The sequence below is a fragment of the Schistocerca piceifrons genome, chromosome 4, assembly GCF_021461385.2.
Source record: "Schistocerca piceifrons isolate TAMUIC-IGC-003096 chromosome 4, iqSchPice1.1, whole genome shotgun sequence".
NCBI classification, from domain to species: Eukaryota; Metazoa; Arthropoda; class Insecta; order Orthoptera; family Acrididae; genus Schistocerca; species Schistocerca piceifrons.
In genome coordinates, this window is record NC_060141.1 from 371,239,013 (window position 1) to 371,257,958 (window position 18,946).

At 45.2% G+C, this 18,946-nt stretch overlaps 1 protein-coding gene across 1 annotated transcript in view; it reads right to left on the reverse strand.

Moving 5' to 3' along the window:
* Positions 1–18,946, reverse strand: part of LOC124795408 (facilitated trehalose transporter Tret1-like) — a 74,404-nt gene that overhangs the window by 35,511 nt on the left and 19,947 nt on the right. Inside the window, exon 3 of the mRNA XM_047259429.1 lies at positions 8,747–9,040. Coding sequence (XP_047115385.1) covers positions 8,747–9,040 — 294 coding nt within the window. The remainder of the gene's footprint in view (positions 1–8,746; positions 9,041–18,946) is intronic.

Consider the following 18,946-nt stretch of genomic DNA (forward strand, 5'->3'; position numbering starts at 1 on the left):
TCTGTTGCGATAGAAGTACGTCAGTTTTAGAGTGGCCTGTTGCAAAATATTTTCCTCAAAGTCCTTCGTATAAAAATGTCCCCTATCGCCAGTGGTAGCACACACCACTGATAGTTTAGTAACATGCTCACAGTTACTTACAATCTAAATTGTGTGGGAACTAGCAGCACATAACACGCTCTAAAGTAGATTAAACGCTATAAACTCTACAAAATGTACGAAAGGATTCCACAAGCTTTGAGAAAAGAAACATGCCAGAGCACATCCGATATTACACAAAAACAGACCCTTCCCTAATAACAGCACCAAGGCTAACTACTTCACATTCTACCTGGGAGATTCTTTCACTATCCTGCTTAGACACCAACTTTGATCGCTCCATGGATCCCAGTAAGCCTGAACGAAAGAATATACACTGATGAGCCGAAACATCATGATGTCAAATTATGTTAACTAAAGGTAGGGGGGAGAGAAAAGATAGGAAAGGGAAGTACATCGGGACTTCACGCGGAATCAGCGGCGACGAGCGAAAATTTGTGCCGGACTGGGATTCGAACCCAGGATCTCATGCTTACTAGAAAGTTGCGTTAACCACTGCGCCACCCAGACGCAATATTTATCGCAATTGTGCAGACTATCTCGGCACGCCTCTTGGCCGACCCACATTCCCACCTAGCGCCACATACCTGCAGTCCCTGTCCATGCTTGCTATTTTGAGATTTCCGCAGAAGGTCGGACGTAAATGTGCCTCCGTACTGACGGTGGTGGATTCATTACCTATCGAAGTTAATCAGTTACATGAATATGAATGTCCGAAAGAACAGACACCATGCATTAACATAATTATGAACTCAGCCCACCATGGCCGGCCGCGGTGGCCGAGCGGTTCTAGGCGCTTCAGTCCGGAACCGCCAGACTGCTACGGTCGCAGGTTCGAATCCTGCCTCGGGCATGGATATGTGTGATGTCCTTAGGTTAGTTAGGTTTAAGTAGCTCTAAGTTCTAGGGGACTGATGACCTCACAAGTTAAGTCCCATAATTCTCACAGCCATTTGAACCATTTCTGCTCACCATGAGATTGAATTCCATCTGGTAGTGCTGCGGACAAGTGACCCAGTGAGGAAAGTGTAGGGTGTGTGGCGGATATAAGAGCAGATATTTCTATTGGTGACTGAGGATGGTATACTGAACAACATTACATCGCTATTTACGTCATCAGCAGACTAGCAGTTACAGCCATTACAACTTGTATGTTTTTAGACTGGGCAGTACCTTCAAGCAGGCGAGGCAAGTCCTAGCCATTAATGCTTATTTCCACAGTGCAGCAGATTAATCTATACTGACAGGCATAGTCCACTTAGGTGTGCAGTTATGACCATGCAGAAAACATCAGGTCGTAAAGATTGTATAACATGTTTGTGGAAAGACCGTGCGAAACAGAGAAAAAGCAACCAACACATTGATGTTTGTTTATATTAAGGGACTACATATAAAAATAACTGAACTTATATCCATTATACCCTGTATAAGCTGAACAGAGGTGAATGGATTATCGTAAACCTATGTTCCTCAACTCACATCCAATACTAACTCTCACATTTCCCAAACCTTCATTTCTTCTTGGATTACTTTTGGATCCAGTACACAAACCGCAAAACCCAGTCCCAGCACTCAATGTCCTATTTGCTAATCACCAATCCAGGTCCCATACTGCACCACTACATCCGTAACCCACCTTCCATGCATCTTGATGGTTTGGTGCCTCTCTGTGGGAACTTGAGCCAACTCCCACTACCCAACGATGAAATCGGTCCCAAGATACGGACGGTGGACAGAAATATACAAACACCAAATACACAAACACATTAGCACACCTAATATCGTGTAGGAAAACCCTTGGCATTCAAAACAGCTTTCAGTCATCTCAGAATGGGTCAGTATAGGTCATGTATGATTTTGAGTAGAATCTGATACCATTCTTCCGACAAAATAGCGACAAGTTCAGATGGTGGAGCTTCTGTCCAAAGTGGACCACAAAGGCTCAATAATATTGGGATCTGGTGATTGTGGTGACCAGAGGAGATACGAAAATTCATCCTTATGATGACAAAACCAACCCTGGATGATGCGAGCTGTGTGAATGGGGGTCATGTCGTCATGGAACATAACATTACCATTAGGGAACCAATATCGTACCCTGGGCTACACCTGATCAGCCGGAATGGTCACGTAATTCTTGGCAGTAATGCGAGTTTGCAGAGTTCCAATGGGGCTATGGAATACCATGACACAGTTGGTCAAATCATAACCATAATCCCACCATTTTTCACTGTTTCAGTCTTGGTAGCAAGCAGTCTAATTGTAGGCACAGCCTACGTCAGACGTAAATTGGAAACCAAGTGAAACAAGACTCATCCGATCAAATGACTTTCTTCCATTGCTCGACAATCCAGGTTATATGACTTTGGGACCATGTTTTCCTGTTGCAGGCATTTGCATCACCGGTGTGTGATTTGCAAATTCAATTTCGCCCTGCAATTCTCAGATAATGGAGCTCCCTTTGTGTTGTTCGTGTACTGATCGTGTGAGAGCACATTCAGTTCTGCAGTGACTTTTGCAGCTGCCTTCATCTTATTTTTCGCTCCAATCCTCTTCAACGATCGTCTGTCACAATCACTCAACACACACTTTTGTCCACGTTGTGACTTAGCGGGTGATGTTTCCCACTTTCCACGTATGCAGTTCAAGTCTTCGATACGGCGCCTCTTAAAACACCAAACACTTCAGCCACCTTGGTTACGAAAGCATCCACCATACAAGCAGCTACAATTTGTCCGCCTTCGAATTCAATTACCTTCGACACAATGCAATCACAGCTACACAGAACACTGCTCTGACCATGACTGACACTTGCAACGTACCGAGGGCGTTGCACAGGTGTCAAATACAACAGCGCCACCCGCAGGCTTGGTTAGCGCCAGCATTTTATCTTTAACCATGCATTTCTCGCGCTGTTTCCATATTTGTGTCCAACGCCTCTACACACTTCATTCCAGCCCTAGTCACAATTCCCCAATTCACACCATCTTCCCTCTTTCCACCGGTCCCCATGCCCCATGACTTTTATTCGCTATCTACGGTACTACAACGCCCCATAATCATACTCACCATTACACTTACAATATGAACGTGATTATTTTCATGCATCACGAACACCACCATTATACCATACAAGCATTATTCTTATCAAAGATTACACAGTGTGTACCAAAAAGAATCGTCCGATTTGGCACGCTTGTATTTCTGAAACTAATAAACATATACAATGAATTTTGTTGTTTGATAAACGGGAAACTCAAAAAGTTTTTTTCATACCTTTTCGTATGTAATCAGTATCCCCGCCTTTAGATTTCTGCGGACTCCTTGTGAAACTATGGCCGATGCGTTCGACTACTGTGTCAGCCATTCGGGGACGGCCCGCGATTTGTCTTTACACAAACAACATGTTTCTCCGGATTGTTCATGCAACCGTCTAATGCTCTGTGCTGTAGGAGGATCCACACCATACTTAGTACGAAAGTCACGCTGAACAATTATAACTGACCCACACGGCGTAAAACGTAGAACGCAAAACGCGTTCTGTTGTCCCGACACCATTTTTACTAGAACTGAAGTGGGCAAACACTTCTGTTACCTAGCGGGAACCATCTAAAGCTCGAGAGTTTGCTCTTTCCAACAGTACGTTGTGGATGCACATATCTCAAATAACATAATACACTACTGGCCATTAAAATTGCTACACCACGAAGATGACGTGCTACAGACGCGAAATTTAACCGACAGAAAGAACATGCTGTGATATGCAAATGATTAGCTTTTCAGAGAATTCACACAAGATTGCCACCGGTGGCGACACCTACAGCATGCTGACATGAGGAAAAGATTCCAACCGATTTCTTATACACAAACAGCAGTTGACCGGCGTTGCCTGGTGAAACGTTGTTGTGATGCCTCGTGTAAGGAGCAGAAATGCGAACCATCACGTTTCCGACTTTGATAAAGGTCGGATTGTAGCCTATCACGATTGCGGTTTATCGTACCGCGACATTGCTGCTCGCGTTGTTCGAGATCCAGTGACTGTTAGCAGAATATGGAATCGGTGGGTTCAGGAGGGTAATACGGAACGCCGTGCTGGATCCCAACGGCCTCACTAGCAATCGAGATGACAGGTATCTTATCCGCATGGCAGTAACGGATCGTGCAGCCTCGTCTCGATCCCTGAGTCAACATATGGGGACATTTGCTAGACAACAACCATCTGCACGAACATTTCGACGACGTTTGCAGCAGCATGGACTCTCAGCTCGGAGACCGTGGCTGCGGTTACCCTTGACGCTGTATCACAGACAGGAGCGCCTGCGATGGTGTACTCAACGACGAACCTGGGTGCACGAATGGCAAAACGTCATTTTTTCGGATGAATCCAGATTCTGTTTACAGCATCATGATGGTCGCATCCGTGTTTGGCGACATCGCGGTGAATGCACATTGGAAGCGTGTATTCGTCATCGCCATACTGGCGTATCACCCGGCGTGATGGTTTGGGGTGCCATTGGTTACACGTCTCGGTCACCTCTTGTTCTCATTGACGGTACTTTGAATAGTGGACGTTACATTTCAGATGTGTTACGACCCGTGGCTCTATCCTTCATTCTAACACTGCGAAACCCTACATTTCAGCAGGATAATGCACGACCGCATGTTGCAGGTCCTGTACGGGCCTTTCTGGATACAGAAAATGTTGGACTGCTGCCCTGGCCAGCACATTCTCCAGATCTCTCACCAATTGAAAACGTCTGGTCAATGGTGGCCGAGCAACTGGCTCGTCACGATACGCCAGTCACTATTCTTGATGAACTGTGGTATCGTGTTGAAGTTGCATGGGCAGCTGTACCTATACACGCCATCCAAGTTCTGTTTGACTCAATGCCCTGGCGTATCAAGGCCGTTATTACGGCCAGAGGTGGTTGTTCTGGGTACTGATTTCTCAGGATCTATGCACCCAAATTGCGTGAAAATGTAATCACATGTTATAGTATAATATATTTGTCCAATGAATACCCGTTTATCGTCTGCATTTCTTCTTGGTGTAGCAGTTTTAATGGCCAGTGGTGTAGTTACGATTTTTTAAAATCGGATGATTCTTTTTGCTACACCCTTTTGTGGTAGTGACGTTGGAGCGAGGCATGGGAGGTTGGGAGGGTATGGTTAGCTGGGTTGGTGGTTCCATACGGGCATTACGTTAGGCTTTACTCTTCCTTTCCGTTTTATAAGGATACTGGAGGAGATGGGAAGGGGATGGAGGTTTAGGAATATATGTAGTGTTCAAGACAGGAATGAGCCTTCGGGCACGCCAGCAGTAGGATAAAATATACAAGAGCAGGTATGGTTAATTTGGGTTGGATGTCAAGAAAGACAAGGCTACTTGATATTCGTTCATGTAGTTGAGAGATGCTCATTTGTGATGTAGTTAGGACTGAAACGACATTGGATGTTGCAGTAGGTAGGTATGTTGCTTCTTAGTAATGGATATGTTGGCTGAAGATGTTTTTAACGGTTTTTATAAGAAGACTGTCACCATGACTTGACCAGCCGAGGGTGCAGCATCGAACTTCTTCTTCGGAGAGCCGGCCGCTGTGGTCTAGCAGCTCTAGCGCTCCAGTCCAGAACCCTGCTGCTGCTACAGTCGCAGGTTCAAATCCTGCTTCAGGCATGGGTGTGTGTGATGTCCTTAGGTTAGTTAGATTTAAATAGTTCTTAGTCCAGGGGCTGACGACCTCAGATGTCTTATAGTGCTTAGAACCATTTTTCTTTGGAGAAGTAGCGTGGCGCCACTCCATGGATTGCCGTTTCGTTTCCAGTTCGAAGCGATGAACCGATGTTTCATCTTCTGTTACGATGTTCGACAAAAAATTGTCAAGATCAGCCTCGTAACCTGCAAGAAATTCCGCACAGGTGGTCCTTTGTTTCTCTTTGCGGTCTTCTGCTAGGCTGCTGGTGGAGCCCAGTGGGTACACGACTTTGAGTACCCCAACTGGTGGACGAACGTGTCAGCACTATCAACAGAGACGTCCATCTGAGCAGCGAGATGATTGTGACCCGTCCTTCACGTCGCATGAGAGTGTCAGCATGTGCCAACACTGCATGGGTGACAGCTGTGTGTGGCCATCTCTCAAACAGGAGATCGAACAGGTTTGTGGGAGCTTGTTGGGATGATGACAGACATCTCGGTCAACGACTCATCGTTCTTTTGTTCTCTGCCATGTCTCCTTAGAGGTTCCACAAGTGCTTATGAATATATACGATGCTCTGGTTTTCCGCCAAAAGAAAATCAATGTCAGTTCTCTGCTTGGAAGGCACCTCCGTTGCAGACGCCGTTTTGAAGACTATATGGGGTGGTCCATTGATCATGACCGGGTCAAATATCTCACGAAATAAGCGTCAAACGAAAAAACTACAAAGAACGAAACTTGTCTAGCTTGAAGGGGGAAACCAGATGGCGCCATGGTTTGCCCGCTAGATGGCGCTGCCATGGGTCAAACGGATATCAACTGCGTTTTTTTAAATAGGAACCCCCATTTTTTATTACATATTCGTGTAGTGCGTAAAGAAATATGAATGTTTTAGTTGGACCACTTTTCTCGCTTTGTGACAGATTGCGCTGTAATAGTCACAAACATATGGCTCACAATTTTAGACGAAAAGTTGGTAACAGGTAGGTTTTTAAAATTAAAACACAGAACGTAGGTACGTTTGAACATTTTATTTCGGTTGTTCCAATGTGATACACGTACCTTTGTGAACTTATCATTTCTGAGAATGCGTGCTGTTACAGCGTGATTACCTATGAATACCACAATAATGCAATAAATGCTCAAAATGATGTCCGTCAACCTCAATGCATTTGGCAATACGTGTAACGACATTCCTCTCAACAGCAAGTAGTTCGCCTTCCGTAATGTTCGCACATGCATTGACAATGCGCTGACGCACGTTGTCAGGCGTTGTCGGTGGATCACGATAGCAAATATCCTTCAACTTTCCCCACAGAAAGAAATCCGCGGACGTCAGATTCGGTGAACGTGCGGGCCATGGTGCTTCGACGACCAATCCACCTGTCATGAAATATGCTATTCAATACCGCTTCAACCGCACACGAGCTATGTGCCGGACATCCATTATGTTGGAAGTACATCGCCATTCTGTCATGTAGTGAAACATCTTGTAATAACATCGGTAGAACATTACGTAGGAAATCAGCATACATTGCACCATTTAGATTGCCATCGACAAAATGGGGGCCAATTATCCTTTCTTCCCATAATGCCGCACCATACATTAAGCCGCCAAGGTCGCTGATGTTCCACTTGTCGCAGCCATCGTGGATTTTCCGTTGCCCAGTAGCGCGTATTATGCCGGTTTACGTTACCGTTGTTGGTGTATGACGCTTCGTCACTAAGTAGAACGTGTGCAAAAAATCTGTCATCGTCCCGTAATTTCTCTTGTGTCCAGTGGCAGAACTGTACACGACGTTCACAGTCGTCGCCATGCAATTCCTGGTGCATAGAAATATGGTACGGGTGCAATCGATGTTGATGTAGCATTCTCAACACCGACGTTTTTGAGATTCCCGATTCTCGCGCAATTTGTCTGCTACTGATATGCGGATTAGCCGCGACAGCAACTAAAACACCTACTTGGGCATCATCATTTGTTGCAGGTCGTGGTTGACGTTTCGCATGTGGCTGAACACTTCCTATTTCCTTAAATAACGTAACAATCCGGCGAACGGTCCGGACACTTGGATGATGTCGTCCAGGATACCGAACAGCATACATAGCACACGCGCATTGGGCATTTTGATCACAATGGCCATACATCAACACGATATCGACCTTTTCGGCAATTGGTAAACGGTCCATTTTAACACGGGTAATGTATCACGAGGCAAATACTGTCCGCGCTGGCGGAATGTTACGTGATACCACGTACATACGTTTGTGCCAATTCAGCGCCGTCTATCACAAAGCGAAAAAAGTGGTCCAACTAAAACATTCATATTTCTTTACGTACTACACGAATATGTAATAAAAAATGGGGGTTCCTATTTAAAAAAGACGCAGTTGATATCCGTTTGTCTTATGGCAGTGCCATCTAGCGGGCCGTCGATAACGCCATCTGGTTTCCCCCTTCAAGCTAGACAAGTTTCGTTCTTTGTAGTTTTTTCGTTTGATGCTTATTTCGTGAGATATTTGTCCCAGTCGCTATCAATGGACCACCCTGTATATAGCGCCGCCAACTATCGGAATTTCATGAAACTATGGGAGCTGAAGCGAGATTATTCCACGATGCCCCACAAGAAATTCTGCATTTTTTCAACCGAAATTAGCCGAGGAAAAAATGTGTTGCATTAATTATTGAACACCAGTTGTAATAGCTGTGTACTGAGGATCCTACAGAGAGTATTATGTGAGATGTGGAAAGAAGTCATAGATGTGAATTTAAGCGCAATGTAGTGAAATGGCTTGCCACTAGTTAGGGCTATGGCATCTCAGTGCTAGTTCTAATTACAAAATAACGTGTGAACAACATAGGGCCCAAAATCGAACCTTGTGGTAACCAAGTCTGATTGCTTTTAATTCTGAGTGGCTCTTGTTACGCGACCGACACGGGGCGTCAGACTCACCACGTAGACGACGAGAGCACTGAGCGGCAGCCAACCCAAGGAGCTGACGTCGGAGCCGGTATTGGCCAGGTAGAAGTAGACGCCGACGGCGGCCAGCGAGACGGTGCAGCCGGCGCAGGAGACGAGCAGCATGGGCCGGCGGCCTGCGCGGTCCACCACCGCCGCCGCCACGGCACTCATCACAGTCTGCACCGCGCCCAGCACCATCGAGCTGACGGAAGCGTCCAGCGCGGCGCCGCTGCGCGCGAAGATGTCCGCCGCGTACGACACCAGCACCATCACGCCACTGGACGACTGCGGAAATGACGAGAAGGACCGGTTTTACGCCTATGCTAGGAAACCCAGAGCCGAGAGTGCTAAGAGGAAGGGGGGCACCCAGCGACCCTCATAGCGTCTCTCATAGCGTCTGCCGGCCGGGGTGGCCGAGCGGTTCTAGGCGCTAGTCTGGAACGGCGCGACCGCTACGGTCGCAGGTTCGAATCCTGCCTTGGGCATGGATGTGTGTTATGTTCTTAGGTGAGTTAGGTTTAAGTAGTTCTAAGTTCTAGGGGACCTCAGATGTCAAGTCCCATAGTGCTGAGAGCCATTTGAACAATTTGAACTGTCCTTCAGAGCAGTCACCAGCATTGTGTAGAACCCTTTGCCAGCGATGTGGAAGGCGTAGTATACCGTTAGCAGAGCCTGTTCTGTCGATGGTGCGAATGGATCGCTCTACTGCCTGTCGAATCTCTGGAACAGTTCTGAAGCGAATGCCACGAAGTGGTTCCTTCATCTTCGGAATCAAATCAAAGTCACAAGGACTTAAGTCCGGGGAGTATGGTGGATGGTACAGTACATCCCAGTCCCATCGACAGAACAGAGCAGCCACAGCTTGCGCAGAAAGTCGCCGATTCTTTCCCAAAGCTGGTCGCCGGTGATGCTCCAAAAACGAACAGTAGTACTGTGCACTGACGGTCTGCCGTGGAGGAAAGTAATGCGTCAGGATAACACCATCACAGTTTAACAGGAGAATCACCATAATTTTCACCACTGACGCACTTTCGACGCGGCGACCCATAATGACGCCATTCGTTCGATTGGCGTTTCAGTTTTGGCTCGTACGATGTGGCCCATGTCTCATGCAGTGTTACGATATGGAGTAAGAAAGCCTCTCCTTCGCGCTCATAGCGCTCCAAATGCGTATGAGCAGCGTCGTAACGCATCCACTTCTGCATTTCCATCAAGTCATGTGGGACCAATCGTGATGCAATTTTTCCCATGGCCAGGTGTTCCTTCAGAATGCGAAGCACACTCGTATGCGCTAATCCGGTTTCGTGGGCGAGCTCACGAAATGTATGGCGTTGATCACTGTCCACTAACGCGGCAACGGCATGCACTTCGTCTTCAGAGACGCTAGGACGACCTGTCCGATGCTTATCTGCCACAGTCTGCCGACCTTCGTTGAAGGCTTTTACCCAACGTGCCACTGTTATGTACAGCAATCCCGATTCCCCGCACGCCTCTTGAAGACCCTGATGACACTGTCTTGCTGTACGATCTCTGCCACATTCAATCTTGATCCTGTTTCGAAAACATAGTGACACCGTTACGTTAGACCGCTCGCTCACAAGTGACTGTGTTTCCCTCGATTGTGCGCACGCCGGTTACATGGGACGGGTGAGTCCATTTGCTCGGAGGTAAGGTAGGAATGTCAAGAACGTGTGCTATCAGTGACAATAGTAGATTTCATTGCATAGTGTCTTCACAGCAGTGTTCCCACTATCTAAGTTCCAACCTACATATATTCGGTATATGTGGTTATACACCAAAAATGAAACACATTTGATAAAAAAAAAGAAAAAAAAGGAAGCCAGCGCAGCAGCCCATCACTAGCGTTTGACTGCATAGATCATGATAATCTCTGAGGAAAACCCAAGTTTTATGGAACTTATGGTTTCATACGCTGCTGGTTTGAAACATACTTGACAAAAGAATGTAAAAGGTTACGCTGAATAGATCAGATCATGCCGGAAAAGTAGAAAGTTTTAGTAGAGGGGGAAAAAATCACGAAGGGAGGGTCCAATTTTGGCTCCACTTATGTTCCTTACACACTGAAGCACCAAAGAAATTGACATAGGCATGCATATTCAAATAGAGAGATATGTGAACAGGCATTATTCGGCGTTGCTATCAGCAACGCCTATGTAAGACGACAACTGTTGTCGCAGTTGTTAGATCGGTTACTACTGCTACAATGGCAGGTTAGCAAGATTTAAGTGAGCTTGAACGTCGTGTTACAATCGGCGCACCAGCGATGGGACACAGCATCTCCGAGGTAGCGATGAAGTGGTGATTTTCCTGTAAGACCACTTCAAGAGTGTACAGTGAATATAAGGAATACGGCAAAACATCAGATCTCCGACATCGCTGCGGCCAGAAAAAGATATTGCAGGAACGGGACCAACGATGACCGGAGACAATCTTTCAACGTGACAGAAGTGCAACCCTTCCGCAAACTGCTGCAGATTTCTATGCTGGGCAACAAAAAGTATCAGTGCGCGAACCATTCAACGAAACGTCATTGATGTGGGCTTTCGGAGCCGAAGACCCACTCGTGTACCCTTGATGACTGCACAGCTTTACGCCTTGTCTGGGCCTGTCAACACCGACATTGGACTGTTGATGACTGGAAACATGCTGCCTGGTTGGACGGGTTTCGTTTCAAATTGTATCAAACGAATGGACGTGTACGGGTATGGAGACAACCTAATGAATCTATAGACCCTGCATGTCAGCAGGGGACTGTTCATGCTGGTGGAGGCTCTGTAATAAATTGGCGCGTATGCAGTTGGAGTGATATGGGACCCCTGATACGTCTAGTTACGACTCTGAGAGGTGACACGTACGTGAGCATTCTGTCTGGTCACCTGCATCCATTCATGTCCACTGTGCATTCAGACGGATTTGGACAGTTCCAGCAGGACAATGCGACACCCCCCACATTTGCTACAGAGTGGCTCCAGAAACACTCTTCTGAGTTTAAACACTTCCACTGGCCACCAAACTCCTCAGACATGAACATTATTGAGAATATCTGGGATGCCTTGCAACGTGCTGTTCAGAAGAGATCCCAACCTTCTAGTACTTTTACAGATTTATGGAGAGTCCTGCAGGATTCATGGTGTCAGTTCCCTCCAGCACTACTTCAGACACTAGTCGAGTTCATGCCACGTCGTGTTGCGGCAGTTCTGCCTAAGCTCGAGGGGGCCCTACACTATATTAGGCAGGTGTACCAGTTTCTTTGGCTGTTCAGTGTATCATTCAACAAAGAAACATTTGTATTTGTTGCGGAAAATATTAGAATTATAATAAATCCCATTAGAGAGAAAGCAACAGAAGTGCTGGTAAATGATATTTTCTCTAAAAATGGACTATCCCTAAATTTTGAAAAAAACTTCACTACATTTATTTCTGTACAGCATATAGAATCACACCAACAATTGATGTAGCCCATGAGCGGGAGGCAGTAAGTAGAGTAGAATGCTACAATTTTTTGCGTGTACATATTGATGAAAACTTGAAAAGGAAGAAGCATATTAATGAGCTTCTCGAACAATTAAGTTCAGCTACTTTTACTTTTTGTGTAATTGGTAATGTTCGAAACAAATGTGTCAGTACCCTGACATATTTTGTATATATATATTCAGTAACGTAGTATGGATTAATTTTCTGGTTTAACTCATCACTTAGGAAGTAGTATTGATTTTACAAAAGGGAGTAGGGAGAATAGCTGGTGTTTACCTACGGACATCAGGACGTCATGCAGATACCTTTTCAAGAAGCATTTTAACTGCGGCGTCACAATGCATATTCTCGTTAAGGAAATTCGTCACAAATAATCCATCGCAATATGAAAAGTACAATGATGTCCATACCTACAGCACTAGACAAGAAAAGAAGATCTTTTTTATCCATTATTGAAGCTGTCAGTGTTTCAGAAAGGATTCAGTATACAGCAACAATAATTTTTGATCATTTGCCCAATAACATAAAATGTCTGACAGGTAGCGAAGCAAGTTTTAAGTCTAATTTAAAATCATTTTTCCCTGACAATTCCTCCTATGTTATTGACGAATTTCTACTAAAAAAAACTGGTAGCCAGTACAAAAAGTGTAGTTGCATGGGCAGGACTAAAAATAATAATTTGTTCATTAATGTTGACATTAATCATGTATATATATCCTGTAAATTGACTCGTCCCGCATTATTTCGATAAAAGAGTCAATCAAATGAGCTTTGGATCATGTAACTAATTAACTAACTAGCGTTTGGTTAATTTTTGAGTTCGGTTGGATGGCGAATGTTAATACCCCTGGTCGCAACTGCTGTACACTATCTAATGAAAAGGGTCTGGGCACGTATTAGTGGCCTTTATGACGACTTGAAATCTCTTGGAGACACTTTGAATGAGATGTCTAAATGTCTTTGGAGGAATGACAGCGCACCCTTTCTCAAGAGCCGAAACTAGAGAAGGTAGAGATGTCGGACGCTAGGGTCTGGAGCGAAAACAACGTTCCAACACATTCCAAAGGTGTTCGATTGGGTGGTGGGACTCTTGGGCGGCCAGTCTACTTCAGGAGAGTGCACCATTATGTTGATATAATCATCGTCTCCAAACTGTTCCTCTATTGTGTGCAGTACAAAGTGCTTGTAAGAAGTCTTCATATCCTTCCACTTTTAGCATTTTCTTAAGCGTAATAAGGGGAGCACACACTAACCACGAGAAACACCCGCAATACCACAACGTCCTCTGTACTTCATTGCTGACATGACAGATGATGGGAGGTATTCGCCAAATCCATCAGATTGCCACTGGTTATAGCTTGATTCAACGTGACTTACGAGCAGCTGCTCGACCGTTGTCCCCCATTCCTTTTAACTCGATACACACGGTCAGTGTGCTAGTGAACTGTTGGTAGCACTTCAGAACTCACGAGGGATTCCTTCCGCTGGTTTCATGCTATTTTTTTAATAATTAATCTCCTTCTCTGTCAGTACACTAGGTCTGCTTGGTCTTGGTTTAGCTGCGGTTGTTCCTTCGTGTTTCCACTACATAATCACATTATCAGCAATTGACTTAGGCAACCTGAGATGGGGTGAACTGTGCGTGATAGATTTTGCTACTTATGTGACATCCAGTGTATAGTTGATGCTCAAATTTACTGAGCTATCCTGACTGACAACATCTCTGTTAACAACAAACTCTGATGCTGATGCTGTCTGATGGACCTTGTCCTTGGTCGGATGTGTAAGGAGTTTGGGCAGATAGTTGTCGATTATTCTGTTCCTGTGAGATTGGTGATGATGACTCCTCGTTAGTGGATTTGCTTGAAGGTTATCTGAAAAATCGTAGAGAGACATGGATATCAGTTCTTCTTCTTTGGTGGCTTCAATTTCATATCTGTCAGGGTGAAATAATCTGGTGGTGGTAGACTCTTCCAGAAGGACATGGCCGAGGAAGCAGTCAAGTTCTGGTGGTGATAAACTCTACTGTAAGAACCTGACTGCTTCATTGGTCATGTCCTTACAATCTCAGTCGGTGAAAATAGGACAGGAATTTATTAGTTCCAGATCTGCCCTTAGCATAAACTCCTGGGCCTCAAATTCCCAACTCAAGGTTTCACATTCCCATCGGAAATCGTAGGGTTGGTGTGGGAGATTAGGGATGTCTACAGCTCAAAGGGGTAGGGAAAGTCATAGTGTAGCTAAGCGCTATCACGAAGAGAGACGGTGATCTCGTTAAGCACCGTCATCATGATGTTCTTGTGTGGGAAGGGCAGGTTCTCAAACAACTACTCCTTTTCTTTTGTTCGGTCTTCGCCACCTCAGCTTTGGGAGAGGAGGCAGGTGAGACCGGTGTCTCCATACCTACAGCCACCTCCTCAGCCTACAGCATCTCTGAGGGGCTGGTGAGGCAGTCACATACATGCTGTCTGTCTGTGTGGCTGGTGCAGGTGTCTCCAGCTCTATGGCCACCATGTAAGCTGCTTGCGTTTCCTCATCGATCAGGATGGTAACCATCTGTGTTTCTGTGTCTACCCCCACCCCCCTCTTGGGGGGGGGGTGCCTTTTCTTCTGTTGTGAGAGGCACACGAGCTTGTGTCTTACGTAGGTGCTGCACCTGGCTGCACGCTTCGTTCAGTTCCGCCTTCAAGGTCGCCCTGTCCTCCGCCATGGCGGATCTGACTGCAGCAACTGCGTCGTCGGTGGCTTTCCACAACACTGCGCAGAAGTCACCGTTTTTTTCTTTGTGGCAGCGTGGCTTGGTTACCCCTCTTCGGCCAGGGGCGACATGGTGGGGGAGCGGGGCGACTGATGGCGTCCCTTTCTCGGTGATGCAGGGCACCGCAAACTCTTCATTTGCGACCTCGCTGGAGCGTCTCCTCCTCTTCGTCTTGTTGCCGCAGCTACAGTTCTTGATGTAACTCCAGCCGCGATGGTCTGCCACGTGTGCACCACCGCAATTGACCCACGGCACACGTTAGTCGCCTGTCTTGGTGCAGCTGTGGGTGTCATGTGCTTTCGCACACTTCATGCGTGCAACCTCATTTCTGCAATTCTCAGCGACGTGCCCAATTTGCTGACAGCGGTAGCACTGCTCTGATTTCGTCTCTTTCTTCTTAGTTACCGACCAACTTGAGGCGGAACTCAACCACAGCAGCCAATTTGCCCCCCTCTTCTCTTCCAGGCACGTCGGATGTGTAGGCGAGCGAGGCGAGCGAGGCGAGCGCCGCTGACAACACAGTACTGCCTGTCTCCTTTTATACAGGCGGGTATACCTCTCGTGAAATCTAGTGGTTAATTCCACATTACACAGAGATGTCCCGATACTTTTGATCAGATCGTGCATGGTTGTGTTTCGCATCAATTTGCATACATTGATTCAGTTGTCATTGCTGCGCTTGTTAGCTATTGTTCTTTACAGCTACTTAAAGTGAAATTGTTAACAGAATTAATTGTGTTCAGACAATTGATGACTTTGCTGAAATTAAGTCTCAACTAAAATTATTTCTGGGTGTTATGCTAACTTTCTGCGTTAATGTTTATATACCTGATTTCACAGTAAAGTACTTCTTTTCTTTTTGTCAATAAGCTAAATTGGTCTATTTATTATTCTAAGGTGAAAATGGTTATTGAATTTCCTACCTATACAAACCCTTTTCATTCAAAACTCGACAGTATATAGAACAAGCTTGTTCCTGTCCTTGCTTCGGTATATTTTTCCTTTTTGCGAGAGAAAAATAGCTTCTAAGTGCAATTTACATGAAATGTTTAAGTGATTTCCTCGATGACAACATTCTTGTAACATCTTAATTTTGCAGGGCAACAAAAAATGATGTGTGTATGTGTATGGTTGGGGGGCGAGGGGCGGGGGGGGGGGGGGGGGGACGGGGGAGAGCTGTTGTGGTGCCAAATGCCTCCGGCCTAGTGCGCAACTGTCTGTAAATCTGGCTCCTATTACAAGTGATGGTCGTCAGTTCAACCTGCCCCAGAGTAGGGAATGCAAAAGTGCACTGCATCCGTGTGGCGAAGCTGTGTGAGCGGACCTCGTTCTGATCCAAGCATTACGGAGAAGTGATTGCAAAAATTATTATCTGAAAACAAAAACGTGAGAGCATAGGAAATTAAATTTTAAGTAGAGCTTCTTTTTCATGAAACTTGATCCAAGATGGCGAACATGGCCAAAAAAATCCGCCAAGATGCAAAAAATGGTTATGGTTAAACCATAAAAACTACATCTACGACCGAAAAATGTTGAATGAGAAAGTTGTTGGGGTTCAGATTTATCGATTGGTGTTTATAAGTATTGATTGCTTTCTTACATTTCGAGATATATCGAAAAGACCGTTAACATTCACGTTCCCATACTTGCTATTTACTGTAAGCGTAGTCCGCGGTAAATAAAAAAATGTACTTGTAGGAAAAGTTACAAAATGTTAATTATTTTTCGAGATATATCGATTTTTTGAACAAAAAGACACTCGATAATTCGCTAGATCTGCTCAGCGGATGACCCAACAGTAACGGTTTAAGGCTTACTTTCTTCACAAAGAGTTGCGCTTTGTGATATTAAATAATTTTTACGATTTTATTGAATGTAAGGATCAAAAAACGCCTTCAAAGAATTTGCAAGTTCGAAGAAGGAACGTTGCTTCTAACTTTACAGACACTGCAACGTACGGTACACTGCACTAATGTAGAATCAAGAATGACTGAGAGGCAATTAGTAAACAAGGCTGGCTAAAGAAGTGCGAATCAAGCTGCACTCCCCATTGACGTTAGAGTCTTTAAACGAAGAAGCAAATGGAGGATGTGAACTATACCATTTCTCTGTCACATCTTGCGTACTTGCAAGCAGCGTACCATGCGGGGGTTAGCACACTGGACACGCATTCTGAAGGACAACGGATCAGACTCGCATCCTCCTCGTTTATGTTTTCGGTGATTTACCTGAATAGCTTAAGGGGAATGCAGGATTGATTCTTTTGAAAGGTCACGACTGGTTTGCTTCTCCATTCTTCCTAATCCGAGATGGTGCTCCGTGTCTAATGACCTCGTCGTCCATGGGACCTTAAACACTAATCTCTTCTTCCTCCTCCAAGTAGCGTGGACAAAGACCGTATCAACTCTTAGAATTTCAGTGAGGAATCGCTTGAAATTCACTCAGATGCAGTGCTGACCCGAACACTAAATCGCTTTCTGCTTGTAAGGAGGAGGGTAGGGGTTTAATGCACCGTGCACATCATGATTATTAGGGCCATAGCGCCAGCTCGCACTAACGAGGGTATAAATCGGTAGTGACATTGTTGGAGGAACCACACATTCGTCAGAAATGATTCAGAAATCCTGCGGAAAAGTCTGAGTTCCATAAGGCGCTTATAATCGTAGGTGCGTCTTTAGCAGACCAAGGAAGTACATCCAGGCTGATTTTACTTTAAAATGTAGGTCTAAGAACTGCAGAACGGTGTTAAATCTTTGCCACGTCCACGTTATGAGTTCTGACGCGTGTTCAGTGCTGCTGCCAAGCGACTTCTTATCTCCCACACTGTCGTATCCACGCTGTATGCACCTATGCAATTTATTGCAAATGTCCATTTCGTCGTCTTTCGTTTTGGATAGTTTTCTCTCTTCGTTTCGGTTGATCTCCCTCCTGATGTTTGCATCTCAGAGTTATATTCACATCCCTTTCAGCTTGATGTCCTGCAGGAGGAGAACTATCCGTGGTACAAGATCAGGATCGTGCTACAGAGGTTTGAGGAGCACTCACGTTGATGTCTTTACTACTATATTCATCTGATCTGCACCCGATGGGATGTCAGTTCCGCTCCCACAATTTATGGCAATTTGGTAAAAATTAGGTTTCCACACTGCTCAATAAACCCACTAAGGGCTTTTCCAGTCCATGCCACGCAGAATCGTCGCTGTATTAGATACAAAAGGTGGACCAACACGCCATTAAGCAGGTAATGTTTTGGCTCATTAGTATTGATACTCTTTAAGTGTACACCTTGATCTTGGCTGCATTTTAACCAACCACACATTCAGATTCAGAACTGGCTCCAAAGTTACGTGACTATTTCACGAGGGGGGTTTGACAAGTATGGTAAAAAAGCAAGAAAAATGTTTGTTTTGTAAACAACTCATCTGAATTCTCGACGTAGTCTCCTTTGAGGGATATACACCTGGTCCAGCGATTCTTCAGATTTTTCATCCCATGGGAAAAATAGGTTTTGTTAACTGCAAAATTCTCGTTGACTGTAACTATCACTTCCTTATTTAATGAAAATTTCTTCCCAGCAAGCCAAAGTTTCAAGTTAGGGAACAGGAAGAAATCTCTTCGGTATAAGTCTGGTGAATAGGGTGTATGAGGAAGTAATTCAAAGCCCAATTCATGCTCTTTCACTACTGTTATCGCTGATGTGTGGGATGATGCATTATCCTGGTGAAAGATCACGTCATTGAGTGCCAACCTTTGTCTTTCTTCAGCCAGTGCAAGTTTCAAACGACCGAACAATGAAGCTTAATAGGGTCCAGTTATGGTTCTGCCATTTTCCAAGTAATCTATGAGGATTGTTCCTTGGAAATCCAACAGTGGTCATCACCTTACCAGCTGATAAAATGGTCTTTTCCCTCCTCAGTGCACTTTCACCAGCCTTGGTG